The sequence below is a fragment of the Ranitomeya imitator genome, chromosome 9 (genome assembly GCF_032444005.1).
Source record: "Ranitomeya imitator isolate aRanImi1 chromosome 9, aRanImi1.pri, whole genome shotgun sequence".
Taxonomy (NCBI): Eukaryota; Metazoa; Chordata; class Amphibia; order Anura; family Dendrobatidae; genus Ranitomeya; species Ranitomeya imitator.
In genome coordinates, this window is record NC_091290.1 from 50,598,451 (window position 1) to 50,612,288 (window position 13,838).

At 45.0% G+C, this 13,838-nt stretch overlaps 1 protein-coding gene across 2 annotated transcripts in view; it reads left to right on the forward strand.

Annotated features, from left to right (window-relative positions):
* Positions 1–7,363: 7,363 nt before the first annotated feature.
* B4GALNT4 (beta-1,4-N-acetyl-galactosaminyltransferase 4) overlaps positions 7,364–13,838 on the forward strand; it is a 67,233-nt gene continuing 60,758 nt past the window's right edge. Inside the window, exons 1-2 of one of the 2 annotated variants that reach the window (XM_069739765.1) lie at positions 7,364–7,692; positions 9,665–9,950. In XM_069739765.1, coding sequence (XP_069595866.1) covers positions 9,800–9,950 — 151 coding nt within the window. In that variant the 5' untranslated portion in view covers positions 7,364–7,692; positions 9,665–9,799. The remainder of the gene's footprint in view (positions 7,693–9,664; positions 9,951–13,838) is intronic. The other variant, XM_069739766.1, reaches the window with a different exon arrangement.

The window sequence follows — 13,838 nt, forward strand, 5'->3', positions numbered from 1 at the left end:
TACCTGATCTAACTTGGCGAACTAGTGATGAGCGAATGAGCTCGGATGAGGTGTTATCTGGGCATGCTCTGGTGCTCACCGAGTGACTGCGCCATGCTCGACAAATGTGTTCGAATTCCCGCGGCTGCATGTCTTGAAGCTGCAGCACATGCAGGGACTGTCTAACAAACAGGCATGTTTTGAGGCTGTTGAATAGCTGCGAGACATGCAGCCATGGGGATTCCACTTTTTTTTTTTCGAGCACAGTCACTCGGCTAGCACTCGAGCATGCTCAGATAACACCTTATCCCAGCACGTTCACTTATGACTAAGCAGTACTGGTCCCATAATCACTTGAAGTAACACACACCTCTACAAGATCATCGGATCATCACTAGAGATGTAAGAACGACATTGGAACTGATATTTTGGCTCACAGGAGCAAGTGACATCAGTGACATTACACTGTTTTGAGTGGTGGCTCTCTTGATTGTGGTTTACCCAACTCAGCGCCACCGGCCGGGGCCCTTTGGCAAGAACCACATAAGCCACGTTTTATTTATAGGGTAATAAAATGCCAAAGTCAGGATGCAGAAGATATCATAACAAGGTTCATCCAAAACCAGGATAAATCCACAAGACTGTCACATAGTCTCCATGTAGGTTGCATGTCACACAATGCAGAAGATTCTGAGACAGGAGTGTAGGATGCAACAGCTGCAGGCTTATACTGTGGACAGTAGACTTTGTTACCGTACGGTGTGACCTCTTTGGTTTGTGTGTGTCATTTCCTTTCTTGTAATCCTCCATACGTTAGTAATGAATATAGTGGATACTGTATGTCCCAATTTACACAGTTTATTCTCCCCCAATGTGCTGAAATCTGCAACAAGGAGAATCAGATGTCCTCTTTAAAGTTACTTTAACCCCCGTAACCCCCGGAGCTTTTTTCGGTTTCGCGTTTTTGTTTTTCGCTCCCCTCCTTTCCAGAGCCATAACTTTTTTTTTTCAGTCCATAAGGCCATGTGAGGGCATGTTTTTTTCTCGGACGAGTTGTACTTTTGAACGACATCATTGGTTTTACCATGTCGTGTACTAGCAAACGGGAAAAAACTTCCAAGTGCGTTGAAATTGCAAAGAAACTGCAATCCCACACTTGTTTTTTGCTTTTTTGCTAGGTTCACTAAATGCTAAAACTAACCTGCCATTATGATTCTCCAGGTCATTACGAGTTCATAGACACCAAACATGTCTAGGTTCTTTTTATCTAAGTGGTGCAAAAAAATTCCAAACTTTGTTAAATAAAAAAATTGCGCAAATTTTCTGATACCCGTGGCGTCTCCATTTTTCGTGATCTCGGGTTGGGTGAGGGCTTATTTTTTTCGTGATGAGCTGGCGTTTTTAATGACACCATTTTTGGTGCAGATACGATCTTTTGATCGCTCGTTATTACATTTTAATACATTCTTGTGGTGACCAAAAAAATGTAACTTTGGCGTTTTTCCTTTTTTTTCTCGCTACACCGTTTAGTGATCAAATTAATCCTTTTTTTATTGATAGATCGGGCGATTCTGAACGCGGCGATACCAAATACCTGTAGGTTTGATTTTATTTTTATTGCTTTATCTTGAATGGGGCGAAAGGGGGGTGATTTGAACTTTTATTTTTTTTTATTTTTTTTTTATATTTGTAAAAAAATTTTTTTACTTTTGCCATGTTTCAATAGCCTCTATGGGAGACAAGAAGCTGCCACAACTTGATCGGCTCTGCTACATAGAGGCGATGCTCAGATCGCCTCTATATAGCAGAATTACAGCACTGCTATGAGCGCTGACCACTGGGTGGCGCTCACAGCAAGCTGGCACTGACAACCATAGATGTCTCAAGGAGACCTCAGGTTGTCATACCAATGACCCGCAATCACGTGACGGGGGTCACCGGTGCGCGTATTTTGAGCCCGATGGCCGGCATTTCACTGGTTAATATCCGCGGGTGAATCGCGATTCTACCCACAGCTATTGTGGGCACATGTCAGCTGTTCAAAACAGCTGAAATGTCTCCGGAAAGATGTGGGCTCACTGCCGGAGCCCACATCAAAGGGAGGGACCCCGACATTGACGCACTATTACGCACGATGTCGGTTAGGGGTTAATGGTAGAACAAAAGTTTCAACGTTTCAGCTGCGCAGAGCCATCCATTAAAAATGAGAGATATACAATATTTTTTTATGGTTTCATAAATGCCGAAATGTGATTTTTTGGTAAGTAGGACGTCTGGTGCCCTGGTATCTGGTTAATTTTTGTATTGCTACAACCTCAGGCAGGTTGTAACAATGCACTTACCTGCGTGGTCGGTGTCCGATGGCGTCAGCCACGGGGAATGACAGGTGGTGGGCGGCACAGGCAAGGCTGATGAAGCACATGGGCTGCGGGTGAAAGGCTATCTATATATACTCACAGGAACACTGCCCCAGTATCCCTGACGAAGCTATACGCGAAACGCGCGTCGGGGTAGTGGGCAGTGTGGCTCCAAATACATGATCTGTATTAGCAATGATCCTGGTGTATTCACACTGGCGTTTTAAGTGTGTAGGGGACTATTCCTGAGGATAGCTAATGGATACTCTTGCATTTAGCATCACTCTGATCTTTTTCTAGCTACATGGCGATGTCTTACTGACAATACCTTTATTATAAATGCTACTCGTATGTGTATTCCTTACAATTGTGCAATCATGTCTGTTAACATATAACGCATAACGTGCTATATTCACTGGTAACTCCATCATGAGCCCCAATGCCCTAAACATTGGTAAAGGGTTTTTAGGGGTTTGATTTTGCATTTAGTCTCTTGTCTGTGTGATGTGTAATAAAATCATTGTTATATAGTAAAATGCAATATATGCATGATTGATTATGACTTTAATTACTCCTAAGTGGTGGTAATGGTCAGAAAAGGTCGCACCGCGGACCTGATACCTGCAATAGAGGAATCCTGTGCACGCATTAGAGCGGTGCACGGGATCCATCCACTGCGACTATCAGCTCCAAAGTCATTTATTCCTGCTACTCCCCGGAGGATGTGATTTTAATTTTTTTTAATCCACTGTATGGTCCCAAAGATATTTTTTATTTAAAGGGGTGTGGCTCACAGGGTCCTCGGGGGCGTGTCTTTAGGCTGTTCTGCATAATTACCCTATAAGCCACGCCCCCTGGAAAATATAATTGGAATTAAATGAAAAGGCCCGTATCTCTGGAACTGTATAGCAGATTTAATATATCTATATATTTAGGGGAGCAGCGGGAATAAAATAAAAGCAAAAATTGCTCACTGGGGCCGGATCGGCCTAATAAAAGGAGGGTTGTTCCCTTGCAGGGTGACATTGCAATCATCACAGGTGGGGCTGACAGGACACTCTGCAGTCCTGACTTATTTCTCTATATTTCCCATTACTTATTCTGTGTGTGTATATATATATATATATATATATATATATATATATATATATATACAGTGGGGCAAAAAAGTATTTAGTCAGTCAGCAATAGTGCAAGTTCCACCACTTAAAAAGATGAGAGGCGTCTGTAATTTACATCATAGGTAGACCTCAACTATGGGAGACAAACTGAGAAAAAAAAATCCAGAAAATCACATTGTCTGTTTTTTTAACATTTTATTTGCATATTATGGTGGAAAATAAGTATTTGGTCAGAAACAAAATTTCATCTCAATACTTTGTAATATATCCTTTGTTGGCAATGACAGAGGTGAAACGTTTTCTGTAAGTCTTCACAAGGTTGCCACACACTGTTGTTGGTATGTTGGCCCATTCCTCCATGCAGATCTCCTCTTTTTTTTTTTTTTTGATTGCAAACATACAGAGAAGGACCTTAAATGTAAAATCATAGATGCTGTCCCGATACAGAGAAGAGGTGGTGATAGAGAGTTGTTGTTAAAGAAGAAAGAACTTATGTGGATTTATGAACTGAAAACTTTGAGACCGGCAGGACTTAATGCTGACTTTAAAATTCATACAATAATATAATATATGTATTAATTTCGTTGTATATCATATAGAGTCCCTATGAGTTAGTCATGTGACTTTTTGTTTTTAAATTTGGAGAATATTATGTAACGTATGTAACTATATTTCTCTAATTTTAGATATCGTCTGATGCTTTAAAAATGGCGGAAGACCAAGTGGAGATATGCTTGATAGGCATGGAGGATTCATGTATAATAAATATATATAAAAAAATATATTTAAAGGGGAATATAAAAATTTTTTTTCATACTGTGTTGGACCATGTATCAATAAATAAAGCAGTTGAAACATGATATACTAGTGGCTTACTAATTCTAATTGTGATAGAGTGTACATGCCGGGACGTCTACGCTATCGCTGATACAGTCTGAACCTGGGGTGGTTTGACCTGGAAGGGTTAACCCGACCCAAGGTGTGTGAGTGTATGACCTGCGGACATCGGCTAAAATATGGTTGAGCCCGCAGCGTCAGAGCGGCATCTAGCGTTGGAATGCCCATGGGGCACGATTTAATTATAATACGGTTAAGTGAAGTAATGCCCACAATTCTATATACACTATGGTCCCATAGTAACAGAATGCTTTGTTGGCATATGAAGGGTGGATTCAGCGTTGAATAGCGCTTTATGCGCAGGCGCTGTTACCTGAATGAGAATTTGACCTTCTTATATTTGATGCCACTACTAAGATGGTGGTACTTAGCATTACTGCGCAGGCGCCGTAGGCGCTGATTGGTCCGAGGTCGAACACAGGATGATGATGTAACGGACATGCGCAGTTGCGCATAGAGAACGCCGATATGGGCGCTGTTGTCCTCCATTGCCGGTAAGCAGCTCCACTTGTTTAGTAATACACAGTTTACACAGCGATATTTGCACAGGAGATATGCACTATGGCACCTTATGATATTGATTAGAATATGTATAGGAAATATTGAAGCACATGTACTACTTATTATTGGCTAATTAAGGCTTGTTATGGTGTGAAATGTATATATATGCACTCAAATGGTTCACTCACTGCTTGAGAAAGGCTCAGTCTGAGCCGAAACGTTGCTATGAAGACATGTGGGTCTGATTAAACTGCACCAAGATTTTCAAGACTATGGAGTGCTGCCTATTTTTTGGTATTTATATATATATATATATATATACAGTGGGGCAAAAAAGTATTTAGTCAGTCAGCAATAGTGCAAGTTCCACCACTTAAAAAGATGAGAGGCGTCTGTAATTTACATCATAGGTAGACCTCAACTATGGGAGACAAACTGAGAAAAAAAATCCAGAAAATCACATTGTCTGTTTTTTTAACATTTTATTTGCATATTATGGTGGAAAATAAGTATTTGGTCAGAAACAAAATTTCATCTCAATACTTTGTAATATATCCTTTGTTGGCAATGACAGAGGTCAAACGTTTTCTGTAAGTCTTCACAAGGTTGCCACACACTGTTGTTGGTATGTTGGCCCATTCCTCCATGCAGATCTCCTCTAGAGCAGTGATGTTTTTGGCTTTTCGCTTGGCAACAAGGACTTTCAACTCCCTCCAAAGGTTTTCTATAGGGTTGAGATCTGGAGACTGGCTAGGCCACTCCAGGACCTTGAAATGCTTCTTACGAAGCCACTCCTTCGTTGCCCTGGCGGTGTGCTTTGGATCATTGTCATGTTGAAAGACCCAGCCACGTTTCATCTTCAATGCCCTTGCTGATGGAAGGAGGTTTGCACTCAAAATCTCACGATACATGGCCCCATTCATTCTTTCATGTACCCGGATCAGTCGTCCTGGCCCCTTTGCAGAGAAACAGCCCCAAAGCATGATGTTTCCACCACCATGCTTTACAGTAGGTATGGTGTTTGATGGATGCAACTCAGTATTCTTTTTCCTCCAAACACGACAAGTTGTGTTTCTACCAAACAGTTCCAGTTTGGTTTCATCAGACCATAGGACATTCTCCCAAAACTCCTCTGGATCATCCAAATGCTCTCTAGCAAACTTCAGACGGGCCCGGACATGTACTGGCTTAAGCAGTGGGACACGTCTGGCACTGCAGGATCTGAGTCCATGGTGGCGTAGTGTGTTACTTATGGTAGGCCTTGTTACATTGGTCCCAGCTCTCTGCAGTTCATTCACTAGGTCCCCCCGCATGGTTCTGGGATTTTTGCTCACCGTTCTTGTGATCATTCTGACCCCACGGGGTGGGATTTTGCGTGGAGCCCCAGATCGAGGGAGATTATCAGTGGTCTTGTATGTCTTCCATTTTCTAATTATTGCTCCCACTGTTGATTTCTTCACTCCAAGCTGGTTGGCTATTGCAGATTCAGTCTTCCCAGCCTGGTGCAGGGCTACAATTTTGTTTCTGGTGTCCTTTGACAGCTCTTTGGTCTTCACCATAGTGGAGTTTGGAGTCAGACTGTTTGAGGGTGTGCACAGGTGTCTTTTTATACTGATAACAAGTTTAAACAGGTGCCATTACTACAGGTAATGAGTGGAGGAAAGAGGAGACTCTTAAAGAAGAAGTTACAGGTCTGTGAGAGCCAGAAATCTTGATTGTTTGTTTCTGACCAAATACTTATTTTCCACCATAAAATGCAAAAAAAATGATAAAAAAAAGACAATGTGATTTTCTGGATTTTTTTTTCTCAGTTTGTCTCCCATAGTTGAGGTCTACCTATGATGTAAATTACAGACGCCTCTCATCTTTTTAAGTGGTGGAACTTGCACTATTGCTGACTGGCTAAATACTTTTTTGCCCCACTGTATGTATATATATATATATATATATATATATATATATATATATATATATATACCAATGTTTTACTATTGCTGCTCCTCAATCACACACATCTTCACTGATATTATGTAACCAGCTCCCATTCTCCATCCCCATTCCCTATAAATGCTGCTTTTATTTCCAAAGTACACAATGCTGCATCCTGGATCAGCTCTTAGCATCACTGCAAACCACAAAGGCTCCTCTCATCAACTCGGACCCTACCATCCTATCTCACAGGGGGGATGTTTTGTCGTGTCTATTAGACTGCAGCTCAACTATCCACTTGTATTAACTATAACCCATGTTATTTCAATAGAAATCATTTTTTAAATGTAAAATGAAAAAGATTTGTAGAAAATTATACGGATGGCGACATATGTAAAAAAGCAATATTGCTTACGACACCCCCGGATACAGAATGGTTTCGCCCGCAAGGTGTGCGCGCGTTGGCGTGGAGATGGACGCCGGGTGCAACCTACCTCTCTGTGGTCCCGTTAGCCTAGGCGTTCGATTGGTCAGCCTCTAAATCGAAGGCGTTTGATTGGATGGCGCATGGCAGTGTTCAGAGTGGTCCCGTTTCAGGGTTGGTTGCTCTGCAGCGTTGATGCTCTCTCTGTAGAGGAGACGGAGAAACGGGGAGAGACAGCGGCAGAAGAAAGAGACGGCTGACAGACTGAGGCTGGGAACGGGAACCTGCGTGACAGGAGCCGGAGAAGAAGAGCTGAAGTTCTCGGAATAAAGAGACCGCGACCAATGAGTGAAGAGAGGATGCGAGGAAAAATAGACAGTCGCTGGTAGGAACCAAAAAAAGAGACTCCCCGGCATCGAGACACCTGTGGAATGAGATGGGAATCATGTGAAGAGCGCGAAGGGCACCCAGACCGGAGAGCTCGGTGAGAGGGGAGGGGGCGAGCTCACATGGGCCTGTGGGTAGTAATGCAGGGTGAGTGGGGGGCCCTGGGCTGTGTGCGTCCCCCTGGGCGGTGTGCGTCCCCCCTGGACGACGGTGTGCGTCCCCCCTGGACGACGGTGTGCGTCCCCCCTGGACTGTGTGCGTCCCCCCCCTGGACGACGGTGTGCGTCCCCCCCCTGGACGACGGTGTGCGTCCCCCCCCTGGACGACGGTGTGCGTCCCCCCCCTGGACGACGGTGTGCGTCCCCCCCCTGGACGACGGTGTGCGTCCCCCCCCCTGGACGACGGTGTGCGTCCCCCCCCCTGGACGACGGTGTGCGTCCCCCCCCCTGGACGACGGTGTGCGTCCCCCCCCCTGGACGACGGTGTGCGTCCCCCCCCTGGACGACGGTGTGCGTCCCCCCCCTGGACGACGGTGTGCGTCCCCCCCCTGGACGACGGTGTGCGTCCCCCCCCTGGACGACGGTGTGCGTCCCCCCCCCTGGACGACGGTGTGCGTCCCCCCCCTGGACGACGGTGTGCGTCCCCCCCCTGGACGACGGTGTGCGTCCCCCCCCTGGACGACGGTGTGCGTCCCGGGTCACCCCTCAGGGTGGTGGCTTCTGTGTACTATGTGGCCATAGATGGGAGGATTTGTCAGAGGATTGGCCCAGTGTCCTCCTGCTCAGCCTCCAGTCCCTGCAGATTGTGTCCATTGCAGCCAGGACTCACCCTATAGACACATGCAGGTCTCGCTTGTCTGATCGCTTGATGAAAGCCCTGCATGGCCGAAACGTTGTCGTTTTTCTGTATCAGAGGAGGACGTCTGGTTCCAGGATTTCTCCAACAGATCCAGTCATATTGTTTTGACCATGGCGCAGCTGAGGGGCACAGCTAGGGCATATGTCATGGGTGATGACTGCCGGGGGTCGCCACTCTGCATCGGCCAAGGGATTTGTATGCAGAGGGCACCAACCTGGGACCCTGCACTGATAAAAGAAAGCACGGCTACGGCCCCAGTATGACCAATAAATAATGGATTACATTTTCCTTGTGTAAGGGTGAGTTGTTTTTTTTTCCTGTTTTTGGTGCAGAAAGTTAACCAAAAAAAACAGGAGTTAAAAAAAAATATATATACAAACTAGTTTGGATTGGAGCGTTGGGGTATGTGCACACAAAGTCTTATTGTGGTGAGTTTTTGGATTGGAAATGCTAAGTTTTCAGGGAGAATGTGGAGTTTCCACTCAGTTTTTGCTCCCAAATGACTCAGTGTGAACACACCCTTTGGCCATGTGCACGTTGAGGGTTTTTTTTTTTTTTAGGAGGTTTTGAAGCAGATACTTAGTAGAATCTCCAACTAGTGCACAAAAATGCTCCAAAAACTTGGGGTTTGTGTCCAGTTTCCGCTCCAGACTTTGGTGTAAAGCACCTGAGAATGAGCGTGGCACGTCTCCTGACTGTTACAGGGTTTCCGAAAAGAAGTGACTTAAGACGTAAAATGTGCACAGCGACAGCGCTGTCGTTCTGTTCCTTTTTTTGGAAGCTTTTGCTTTACTCTTTTTAGGTGGATCTGAGAAGACTCCGTGTGCACCTTCTCTTGGAGTTTCTGCTCCAAAAAGTCCTGAAAAAAAAACCCTCAGTGTGAACAGTAACATATTGATCTGAAGATTAGCACTGGAGAGTGTCCCGTTCTGGGACCCACAGAGGTCTTCACAGTTTTCCGATGCTTCGCCTGCCCAAAGACAGACCTTTTTTTTTTTTTTTTTACTAGATCGATTAATATTTTTAACCAATTCCTGGCCAGTAACATTAGCCTCATCCTATGGCAGTAGCCCGGCCATGGACTTGAGTGCTTGAAGAACTGCGACGTGTCCTGCGGATGTTGTGTGTTGTGTGCATTATTACTTTGTTTCTTGGTGTTTTCAATGTAAGGTCAATATTTCCAGTTACGTGATACATTCTTCTTCAACTAGAAAACCATGTGCCACCTGACTGCGTTTCTCCACTAACACTGACAGACGTCCCCCTTTGGCTTGATGTCCTCTGACCGTGTGTGAGGGAGGCCTGCCCGCGGCCCCACCGCTGCGCCTGGTGATGGTGCCGGCAGGATGCCTTGGTTGCCAGTGAAGAAGATCCGCAGGCAATTTAAGCTGCTGCTCTTGTTGGTGCTACTAACCTCCGCCGTCTGGGTCACCTACCTACATATCAGCCTCTCACGGCAGGGCAAAGCTCTCCGGCTGCCATTCGTCTACAGCAAAGGTAATTTATTTATGACATCTTTCCTGCATTGTGTTCCCATACTTATTTTTGTGGTATTGTTCGTTTTTTTTTTTTTTGTTTTTTTTAAAGTAAACCAGATTTTAACTCCTAACACTCCGATGTTCCTTTTGCAACATAAGAGCCGATACTGGAGAAACGTGCATGCAGATGTAGCTGAGCCGACTGTGTATTGCATCAGATTTCCATGTGTAGACCTCATCCAGCACTCCGTGCTCTGCAACATGTGTAATATCAATGCTTTTCTATATGGCAGCTATGCCGAGATCCCATGCGTAGCAAGCAGGCTGCTGTATCTTGAGAGAATCTTCGCTTGGAAAAAAAAATGAGCGATTGGGATTTTGGTCACTTTTGGGCTCGGTCTTTGTTGATGGGAGGAGCCCTGTAATTAGGGATCTCAGTGGCTTGTTATAACTCAGTATTCACTTGGCGAGACCCGTCGTTCCCCTCCCTTTGCTGTTCCTGTGAATCAAGCGTGGTTCTTCCAGCTGTGGGATCCCCTCACTAACAGAGGGATGTGTGCGCCCAGGAAAGACCTGGAGCCGTGATATGGTCTCATATGAAAGTGATTAGTCACCGGAGATCTAATCCCCCTGACCTGGACACCGTGCTCTTCATACAGTTACTCTGCGCTGTGTGCTGAAGCCTCTGTATATCTTCTGTCCTGCAGTGGATTATGATAAAAAAACAAACCGGAAAATCCCTGTGTGCCCTTGTATGTGAAGTGTCCAGATACTCCATTCCTAGGGTACCTTGGTTTCCTGCACAAGTAAGATACTGCCCCTAATAAGGCCGTGTGCACAGGTTGCAGATCTGGTGCGATTTTTGTCACGATTTGTGACAACCTGATGGCAGCAAAGTGCCTGAGAAACCTGAAGTCTCGTGCACACGTTGAGTATTTTTGACTTGCAGATTTGGCGGAGAAAATAATTTGCAGCATGTCCGTTCTCTGTGCGCTTTTCGCTGTTTACATCACTCAGATCAGGCAAAAAGGCACCAAAAACACACATTTTTGCAGCTGCATTTTTCCCTGCTAAGAGGTGCAGAAAGTTTACCCAACATGTGCACGTACCCCAAGTCAGCCATTGCAGTGCCCACACCAGGGCTGTGGAGTCGGAGCCCATTTTGGTGGAGTGGGAGGTTTGGCTTACCGACTCCACAGCCCATACATCTCCATATATTCTTACTCTGACATGACGTTCCTAGTTCATGAACTAGGTAGATCAGGATGAACAACCCCAAAAGGCACCTCCAGTTATAGGATTGCTGCAGTACAAATTTGTGGCCATAGGAACAAATACAACTGAATTGAATTGGTTAAAAGTAAATGTTTGCTAATTGTCAGCTTCCTCCATGACTGTGGATTAGGCTACGTTCACACTAGCGTTGTGCGCCGCTGCGTCGGCGACGCACAACGCACCGAAAAACGCGTGCAAACGCACGCAAAAACGCTGCGTTTTTCGACGCGTGCGTCGTTTTTTTGACGAAAATCGGACGCAAGAAAAATGCAACTTGTTGCGTTTTCTTGGTCCGACGCTAGCGTCAAAAAAGACGCACGTGTCGGAAAACGCAACAAGCAAAAACGCATGCGTCCCCCATGTTAAACATAGGGGCGCATGACGCGTGCGTCGCCGCTGCGTCGCCCGACGCTTGCGCGACGCACACTAGCCGAACGCTAGTGTGAACGTAGCCTTATAGAGGCTCCTGGATTGGTACTCTTTTGTCCATACAGTCATGTGTTTGTATTTCCGTGGCTCAGACTAATTGCACATTTGCATTGAACAAGGGACGATGCGGTCTATTTGCTGTGTCTTTATGGTTTTCGCTTTGCTGGGTCAGTATTTAAAATAGGAAAAAAGACAAGGACTTGGTGGTAATCCGCTCCATTCATTGCATCTGTCCTAAATCTTATATTCCAAGACCCTTCCGATAGACAATAATCTTTAGGGTCTGGGCACACATTGCAATTCTCGTTTTTGTTGTGTTTTTTTTTTTTTTCTGCACAGATTTGTCGCAAAAACTTGAAGGATTTCCTAAGACCAGCAAAGTGATTGAGACCCCTAAAGTCTCATCCACACGTTGCTTATTTTTACCCTGCAGATTTAAATTCAATTCCTTCATCATTTTTGCTGCAGATTTCACCCAAAAGAATGAATGGAAAAACGCATCAAAAACTAATAGAGGAGCGGCAGGAATAACATGGGAGCAAACACTGGTCACTTTTCAGCTGGTGATAGGTTCTCATTAACATCCGTTTTCGATCCTTTTATTTTTTTGATGACTGATAGAACACTGTATAATCTACGGAGCTGTTCATATGTCAATTTTCTTTTTTGCATACCTTGTCCACAAAGGAATTGCGGAGTCTTTTCCATTTTCAATCCAAGGCACAAATCGAAATTACCCGTGGAAGTGTATGAGCCTCCATGTGCGACCTGTGTCCTGTCCGTATTTAATATCCTAAGGCTATGTTCACACACAGCGTTTTTTATGCAAAATTAAAAGCTTCTTGTTAATGTACCAGCAAAAGCTACAATATTTCAGAAATCTCATGCACACACTTGTTTTTTTTTTTCCTGACTGATTAGAAAGCTGCAGCTTGTCAATTCTTCTGGGTATTTTTTCACCCATAGAAAGAAAGTGAAAAAACGCTGCAAAAAAAAAGCAACAAATGTTGTTGCTGCGTTTTTGGTGAGTAAAACTTCTCCAAGAATGTGTTTTGAATGCAGCATATTTACTGCTAAGGCTACTTTCACACTGGCGTTTTTTTGAATACGTCGCAATGTGTCGTTTAGGGGAAAAAACCGCATCCTGCAAAGTTATTTGCAGGATGCGTTTTTGCCCCATAGAGTTACATTACCGACGCATTGCGACGTATTGACACACGTCGCAACCGTCTTGCGACGGTTGCGCCGTGTTGTGGTGGATCGCCGGGAGCAAAAAACGTTAAATCGTTAAATATAACGTTTTTTGCAGCCGACGGACCGCTTTTTCCGACCGCGCATGCGCGGCCGGAACTCCGCCCCCACCTCCCCGCACCTGACAATGGGGCAGCGGATGCGCCGGAGAAATGCATCCGCTGCACCCGTTGTGCGGCACAACAAACGCTAGCGTCGGAATCTCGGCCCGACGCAATGCGACGGACCGAATCCGACGCTAGTGTGAAAGTAGCCTAAGAGAACAGGTTTTTGTGGCAAAAAAAAGTGCCGCATGTGAACAGAGCCTAATGGATAAGAGAATCTTTGCACTTATTTTGTGAGCATATCGGAAAATGACTCCTGATAAAAATGTAGAAAACGGACCAAAGTCTGATGAAAATGTGACCCAGCACAATGATGGAGATTTAGTTTTTTGTTTTTGTTTTTTTTGCATGTATGAGTGAAAACGAGGCGTTTTTCGAGAAGTAGCAGAGTCGGAGTCGCTTTCTCGCAGCTCTGCCGGGAGGTTGCGGGTTACTCTCAGGACAGTTTACACTCCGAGGTGTTTTGGTTTTACTCAGCGAGCGGTGACATGTTTGACTTTAGAAGGAAGGAAAGAACTGCAGGTCTGTCTGCTTATGCTCGGACATTTTCTGCAGTCCTCCCGAAGCTGGTAGTATTCTGCCATTGAGATCTTCGCCGACGAGCTGCTCCTCTTTTACAAGTGATTGGTTTCAGGGTTAATGGTTTAGGTTTCCACACTGGGACTAGAGCAGTTTGCCATGAAAGACTCCCATTCAGAGCAGTCTCTATTTAGTCTGGGCACGCTCACAGTCTCTCCGAGTGCCAGGAAGAGACCACCTATGTTTAGGATGCCTCATTAACTCTCTCCTTGCTCAAAATCTAAAAGAAGAACAAAACAAACGGAGTAACCACAAAACACCAATCAAAT